This window comes from Lygodium microphyllum, chromosome 10 (genome assembly GCF_053477565.2).
Source record: "Lygodium microphyllum isolate KBCC chromosome 10, Lygodium_microphyllum_v1.1.10, whole genome shotgun sequence".
In the NCBI taxonomy this organism is placed as follows: Eukaryota; Viridiplantae; Streptophyta; class Polypodiopsida; order Schizaeales; family Lygodiaceae; genus Lygodium; species Lygodium microphyllum.
Genome location: NC_141144.1, coordinates 18,084,821 through 18,092,888, shown reverse-complemented (window position 1 = coordinate 18,092,888; position 8,068 = coordinate 18,084,821). Strand labels below are relative to the sequence as shown.

Below are 8,068 nucleotides of genomic sequence, written 5' to 3'. Positions count from 1 at the left end.
CTCTATGAAGAGTGCAATATATTTTATTGATGCAACACTCTCAATATAGAGAGAGATTTGCATGGTTTATGATGTGTCAAGCATAGTGTTAAAAACACGCGTGGTTTCACTCACAAAACTACAATGTAAAGATTAGCTGGCTCATACAAGTTGCACAACAATACTTTACACAATAGAAGTATTCTACACCCAAGTTTATTTCATGTTATACTCTATACCCTAGGGGTTCTTCACACCCAAGAGTGATTTACACTTGTCAATAATGGGTTAAGCATTGCCTCAAAAAAGCTTGTGAGTGAAGCATACTAATGTGAAGGTGGATAAATTTATCATATATGGTACAAGCCTTGACAAGGGGTGGCTACAAGTGACCACCATGACACGACGAATTTGCTTTACTTGCAATGCAGCAAGCAAGCCGCTCCATGTGGTAGCGTTGTGATGCCACTGACCATTGTCATAGGCCATGTGGGAGTCGAGTGCAAGGGCAGGTAGTAGCATCATATGGGTAATTAAATGCATGTCACATCCATCCAAAGGTGAGAAGAGAGAATTCATTTGGAAATTGATATTGTGCCTACTTGTAGTAAGAATCACTCTTCTCAATGGAGTCCATACCAAGGACTTCTTCACCGGAAGTGGTTAGAAGTTCACAAATGAGAAAAGTGTCTTGAAGGTTGTGAGTGGTGAGATCTTCTTATTTGGCCCAAAGGGAGGAGGATGGTGCAGCAGTCGAGGGACTCTCTCTCTCTCTCTCTCTCTCTCTCTCTCTCTCTCTCTCTCGTGTTTCATTAACTGATGATTCTACCAGTTCTATGTCACTTTTCCATAAGATTGGCATGAGTGTTGAGAGTAGATTGGAAAGCTGAAAAGAAGAAGGGAAAGGTGTTCTGTACTCTACCATACCCTCGGAAGCTCCAACCCACAATCTACTAACTGAGCGCTCTCTCTCTCTCTCTCTCTCTCTCTCTCTCTCTCTCATATCAGGGTCAGACATCACATTAAGATAATCAAATACTTAAAAAGCAGAGTGTTAGTACATTATGTAGCCTGGTAACATTAGGTGCTGCAGGTGGCTCCTTCAACCACCTCCACCACAGTGCTGGTAGAACTCTCTCTCTCTCTCTCTCTCTCTGCGTATTAAGCTATCTTAATCACTTAAGTAAATTTTGCCACTGCCTCTCCCTCTTTCTGAGGTTGTTGTAACAACCGTAATTTCCCCCTTTTATATCCACATTCCCTCCCAAAAGTTGCATTACATCTGCATCAGTAACCTTGTTAGAGCTGCAGATAGCTCTTAATCTGCTCCCAAACCATGGCACGCATCAGCAATTATGTGATTCAGTATATCAACTTTCTCACACTGGTAAGCAGCTTCGCCCCCTCCCCATTAATCAAATAATGGCTACGATTGTGAGGTTAATGTCTACTGTATCTGTGTTACTCATACCGTTCATCTTGAGATTAGTGTGAGCAAATCTGTATGAGACCAATGCTGCTGTTCTAATTTTTTTGTGCTGCAAATGTGCAGCTCCTGTCATTGGCTGTGCTGGGCCTGGGTGCATATCTGGCTATCAGGTCACACAGCAGTGACTGCATGAAGTTCTTGATAATCCCTGTGCTGGCTGCTGGTGGATTCATATTCCTCATGTAATCACACCCCCCCAATCCATCAGATTACTAATCTAGACCAGTCGTTCATTTGCAGTAATGACATCAATTAATCATGCCAATTATCCAAACTAATCATGCTACGCTTATCATTCATTTGCAGTAACAGCAGTCACATTAAGTACTCTGCTGCAGCTCCAGTGTCTTTTGTAGCAATAATCAGCTGCCCAAAATAATTATCTGAACTTTTTATCACTCATTTGCAGTAACAGCAGCAGTCCTTTCTGTACGATGAAAATTTTCTTGTCTAGCATACTCATCACTACGAATAATCTGCAGATCTTTTGTGGGTTTTGTTGGAGCATGGAGAGATATACCCATCCTGCTGTGGATTGTATCCTTGTTTACCAGATCAGAAGTGGTCTCATATCAATTTGTTTCCGCATTCAGTCAGAAGAGAGTTAAAATCCTTAACGAGATGACTGGCAGTACCTAATCCTCATGTTCTTTCTTCTGGCGGCCATGGCAGCGTTCACAGTGTTTGCGTAGGTTCTACTAGTACTACAGTGTGGATTAAAGCAAGCAGATCAATAAGGGTTGCTTGATTAGCGTTTCTTTTTATAGAATGGATTGATAAGCACTTAATTATGCTCTATATAAGCTACCGCATGCTTTGAGTGATCACAATCTTTGCTGGAATTGGGAGCAATGAAAGGGTCTGATAATCAAAGTAATTAATCGAGTTGATTGGTTAATGGCAGGTTTGTGGTCACTAATGGCGGGGCGGGACGCGCAGTGAGCGGCCAGGGGTAAGGCTTAAGGCCAGTTAATCCATTAAATGAAAAAATATGTATTATGTATTATTACTGTCCCAAAAAAGAAACTTCATGAGAATACCCTTCAAGTAACTGCAGCCACTGCAGCTTTTCTCATCCCCCCTTTTCCTTTCCCCATTCAATGGAATTTTGACTCAATTTGAATTTGAATTTGAATTTGCATCTGCATTGAATTGCGTGGCATGCATCCCCTTCTACACTATATAGTGTTAAGTTAACATAACATGCCCTCTATTGTTCGCGTTGCCCTTTTTAGTTAGGGCACATGCTTTTACAATGGTACTGTGGCATGGGCGAGTCCTCCTCTGTATAGATGTGTAACCTTTTCGCAATTATAAAAGCAAATCCAACTTGACTCGAATCGAGTTGAATTGAATTGCATACACCCACTTCTATGCTCTCTTTCAACATTGCTGTTTCTTCGCGCATCTGCTAGTACAATGGTACTCTAGCATGGTGAGTTGTTAGCTTTTGGGTTCCTCCAATCATCAAGAGGCCTACTTTTCAAGTCTTCTCCTTCCCTTATCTGTGGAAAACTAGCCTTTGCTTTTGGGAATTAAGGTAGTCTTGGCTTCAGGCGAACGAAGAAAAAGAAACAAAAGGGCAATGTTCTAGTGCATCCCCATGCACGCTTGCATTTTTATAGTATGTGGTGCACTAGTTGCCCAAAATGGGCGCGTTTCTTGGAGGCACAACAAATGAGTATATATCTCATGGTCTATACACAACATGCACCTTGCCACATCATATTATAGCCCTCCTCCTTCAACAAACCCTACAATGGGATGCATGGGCAACTTATGGGTAGGGAATCTCCTTATGTCGAGAAGAATAAATCCACCTCTTTTGAAAAGAATAGAGAAAATGAGCATTGTTTCAATAAATGTGGTTGATGAAGTATATCTAAGCTTAGCCCTAAGAGGGGGGGACTGCATAATAGAAGAAGGGCTACATTGGTCTTTCAACACATTGATGGGGGTAGCCCTTCGTTCAGTGTGTGTAACCGCCCTTAATTTTCCCATTCATTCCTTCATCCCCTTTACTCCTAGTTAACGTGGTTAAACATTTATTCTTGAGGGTTTGAACTAGTGAGAGGACCCATCAAATTGTTCAAAGCTCTTTGAAGCACTTTTGCTCATCCAAATATGTTGAAGAAGTATTTGATGGACAAATGAGATGTTGAATTGGTTGGAATGTCTCTTTCTTTTTCATTACTTTACATGTATGCATATATGTGTCCCTAAATTGAATTTTCCAAGCTAGATGAATCTTTGAAACATCTCTAACAAGTGCAAAGGTAGTAGATTTTTTTGTTATTCAATTTTCTCAATCGATCTTTCTTTTATTCTTGTAGATACAAAGAATATAAACTCAGTGACTATTCTCATTGGCTACGCACGGAGGTAAGTTTGTGTTTTAATTTTGTATGCAAAGTCACAATTTAGGCATCCTTTTCAATTTAACAAACTTGGTTCTTAGATATTCACAATCTTTTCCACATGAAAATCTTTCTATTTAAATTCTAAGTTGAGTATAAACTCTATAGGATAAATATGAAAAAATATGTGAATGAAAACTTTGACACACAAGAAGAAAGCGCAAAAGCCATATGGGCACCACAAGTAGTGCCACATAATTTTGTTATGCTTTTGGGTCATTTGAGATGTTGTTCAGGAATGGTCATTGGTGAGCCTTTGGTCTCAACTTTCTATCCCAACATCCCTTGAGTGCATAAACAAGGCCAAAGCCAGCTATGAGACACATGTGTGGAATTCTTGAGCATATGGACAAGGTCAAATCATGAATATGCACAACTTAAGGATATTTGACACATTATAATGACTCTTTCCATTGGTTACTATCACTCTCTTATCAATCTACATCACCTTGCTTCGATGTTTAACTCCCATGGTTTAATTTTGACATATATATGCTTAGATATGCTAACTACATGTAGTATGGTTCATTGAAGTTTTACCATATATAATGCTTAGGTATGCTAATTACATGTAGTATGGTTCATTGAAGTTTTGAGATAAAATTTGTGATATGCTAACTATATATAGATTTTTGAGACACACTAATCACATGTGGTGCAATTATTTCAACATGATCCTAAGAATTAACTTTGATCGCATTAAACAATATTTGCTTATTGATATATTTTACAGTTCAACCATGTGAGAAATTGGAAGCATTTGAAGAGCTGCTTCGTGAAAACAAAGTATTGCAACAATTTGATCAAAAAATACAAGGCAAGAATGTTTGCTTGATAAAAGCTTGCACGTTTACCAAAATTTAAAGTACTTGACATATTTTTATGGATGCTAAGTAGATTTAGATCTATGACAATGCTATGCTTGATGGCATTTGACCCCCTTTCTTTGTGCAGACACTAAAGCAATACAAGAAGGTAGATTTGACATCAATCCAAACTGGTTGTTGCATACCTCCTTCTGAGTAATGCTTGAACCCTATCAATGTTAACACATAAATATATTTCCCAAATCCTCTTCCATGGCAACTTGAAATGAATTCTTACTAAACATGGTTTTTATGCTCTAGGTGTGGCTATCTTGCTCGTAACACTTCATATTATGATACTTCATTGCACTCAAAGAGCTCTAACCATGATTGCAAAATTTATGAGAACTCACTTTCCACTCGATGCTATGATTGTGACTCATGCAAGTAGGTTCATGCATATTTGATATGTTTTATTCATTATCTCATTTCATAGTTGTTTGCTAATAATTGCTTCACTTGTGTGTGCTAAATATAGGGCTGGAGTTGCACACTATATACAAAAGAAGTGGAGGTTTGTTGCCATTATCAATATAGCAGCTTTTGCATTCTTGGTACCTCTCTCTCTCTCTCTCTCTTTCTCTCTCTCTCTCTCTCTCTTTACAATGTATCATTTTGTATGCATATATGCATGCAATGTTCTATATGTGCATTGCATAAGAATGAATTTGTGTGCATGTCTTGGGATTGTCACTTTTTTATATGTGTCTCTTATCACGTAAGTCAACTAGTGAGATACTATCTATTTATGTGACCCATAACATATAGGGGATGCATTGATGTATAATCCTCTATATAAGGGATTATTAAATATAAGGAGGAAAAAAAAGTACATATGGAGACTCTTTAGTTAAGAGCTAACTTCTTACATTGGTGGTAGGGGTTTGAATGTTTTTGATAGGGATGTTTTGAAGTAGCGATTTCCTTGAGGTACACACACATTTACATGTAAATGAATTGTATGAATGTATGCATGTATTGCAATAATGACACAAACCCATGCACAAGTGTGTTGCACACATGTAGATGTTCAACTCATGCACAAACATTATCATAAGACTTTTTTTTTTGTTTACTTATGCAAGTTTCCATCCTAAACATTGGCCAATCAATATTTTTTATCTATATTAAGAGGGTTTCCAATAAGATTCGATTGAGTTGTCATTACCCGTCTTTTGCTTAAGTGAACCTTATTTTTCTAATTACAAGTGAATGATGAATTAAGCATCTCTACAACCAAACAACTCAACTTACTATCTGAAAAAAAGGAGTTCACAAAATGTGTCCAATATTTTCAAATTTCCATGTCCAAACATCCTTTTCTTAGAGGAGAGACATGAAATGGGGTAAAGGAGTTTGAACCTACTAGAGATTGGAGATGTGAGGGTGTATAGATCAAGGCCTCTCAATGATAGAGTATCTAGCTTCCATGTACCAATGTGTACCTCTTATTTCTCAACCTTTAAATTGATGGGAAGTGCATTTCTTATACATAAGAAGCTCAAAGTTGCAGATCCATACTTTGCACAATAGTCTATTCATAGAATGCCATAGGTTAATGCTGTTGGGAAGCTCAAATATGTTTTGAGACTTTGCAATAAATAGCTTTGTTTGACTTTATGTCTAACCTTACAATAAGCACACATGCTTATAGTCTACCCAAGTGTTCAAAAGCCAAGAGTTGAGTCGACAAGGGCTATAGTATGCTTGAAAGGGCATTAGGATGGCAATAGCTCAAAGACTTTCGCATTACATTTTGTATCTCAAAGACTTTCGCATACATGTACATAGTCAAATGCAACCATTGTGCTCACACATGCACATGCACAAGGCACATGTGTGCATGCATATACATACATTAATACTTGCATGAATACACATATATACTCATTGTAAAAGTGTCTTATCCATTCCCAATAATAGGCACATGCTTGCTTACAACATGTGTGCTCTTGTGCATGTGCATGCACATGTGTGCACATGCACATGCGCACACGCATGCGCACGCATGCACACACACACGCACACACACACTACATGCATATATGCATGCACACATGTTCCTCTACTCTCACACATTTTGTGTGTTGTTTGCACACATGCATATGTGTGTGCATGTGTACGAGCTCTCCTATTTTATGCAAATGTCAATAAAGTCTCATGCTAAACCTTCTAAAGTATCTATTCATTTCATTGAACAGATTCTACTTTATTGTGTGGGGTGTTGTGCAAGACGAAATGCCCAATATAGAAGCTATGACAAAACATGGGACTAAGCTAATGATATATCAATGTGAAAATTTTTCATGTCAGACATCAAGTTGTGAGGTCCCATTTCATTCTTTTATAGATCCAAGATTTTTTGACATTTTTTTACACTTTGGGAGAATTTTGCATTGTTTATAAAAGATTTAATGGTGCATGGCATAGATTGTACATTATCATTTTTAATGGATTATAGGTGTGACATCTTTTATGGACAATAGTTCCATTCCCTAAAATTCAAAGAGTTCCATTGGCATATAGATCCTTTATGGATGATTTGTAATGTTGCCATGTCATCTTGAAGTCAAAATCTTTCATGGTGGTTATGCGATGTATTCTTTATTTGTTGACGTGTAATTATGCATAATTGATATCTTAGAAATAGGAACAACGTTGTGGTTTTTTAATTAGATCTATTAGGTATCAAGTTCTTGTAATTATAGTGGTTAGCGCATTGATGTCTAGGAACACACATATTTTTTATATTTCCCTTATATCTATATTTTTTTTCTTTTGGACAATCACCTCTCCCTCTTGGTGATTATGTTTTGATGTTTTAGTAATGGCATGACTTGTATGAAGGCATATTCTTTTTTATAGTTGTTTAACTTCAAGACGAATGGCTTTAGAATTCAAGTTTCTTTTTTAATGGGTCAATATTGAAAAGTGTATTGATAATAGGACATTAATGTAGTCTAGGGATTCCCAATACCCACATTGAAAGTCTGTTAATATAGTCCATGGATTTCCACTATCCATATCGATAATCGATTATGCTTTATGAAATCTTCAAATGCTTGTTTTTCAATCAATATTTTCCATCCAGAATCAACATAAAATGTTCTAGGGTTAACTTGATTTTAAAAGTGGTTATATTATAGGGCCATCACATATGAACTTTCCATTGATTCAATACCAAATTGATTATAATATAACACTCTAAAGTGATAATTCACAAGTGTGTCGATATTTCTATGGATTTTTAAAGTTAGTTAGCCTACTATCATGAATTTACAAAGCTTTAACATCTTGTCAAGCCATGATTAATCAAT

The 8,068-nt window shown here is 37.2% G+C and overlaps 1 protein-coding gene across 2 annotated transcripts; it reads left to right on the top strand.

Annotated features, from left to right (window-relative positions):
* The first annotated feature begins 734 nt into the window (after nt 1-734).
* On the top strand, nt 735-7,373 carry LOC148029752 (tetraspanin-10-like). 2 transcript variants are annotated; one of them, XM_087686065.1, is made up of 12 exons: nt 735-1,105; nt 1,291-1,366; nt 1,532-1,650; nt 1,951-2,005; nt 2,101-2,156; nt 2,373-2,420; nt 3,802-3,850; nt 4,619-4,702; nt 4,840-4,907; nt 5,013-5,138; nt 5,230-5,305; nt 6,953-7,373. In XM_087686065.1, the coding sequence occupies exons 2-12, from the start codon at nt 1,316-1,318 to the stop codon at nt 7,025-7,027; spliced, it is 807 nt and encodes a 268-aa protein (XP_087542191.1). In that variant the 5' UTR covers nt 735-1,105; nt 1,291-1,315; the 3' UTR covers nt 7,028-7,373. The 2 variants fall into 2 exon arrangements, with proteins under 2 accessions (XP_087542191.1, XP_087542190.1); XM_087686064.1 differs by having other exon boundaries at nt 736-1,366.
* The last annotated feature ends 695 nt before the right edge of the window (nt 7,374-8,068 follow it).

Coding starts and splice junctions, on each gene's coding strand:
- LOC148029752 (XM_087686065.1), top strand. CDS start 1,316: ATGGCACGCATCAGCAATTATGTGATTCAGTATATCAACTTTCTCACA. Junction 2,006..2,100: donor TACCCATCCTGCTGTGGATT/GTATCCTTGTTT, acceptor GATGACTGGCAG/TACCTAATCCTCATGTTCTT. Junction 5,139..5,229: donor TATGATTGTGACTCATGCAA/GTAGGTTCATGC, acceptor TGCTAAATATAG/GGCTGGAGTTGCACACTATA.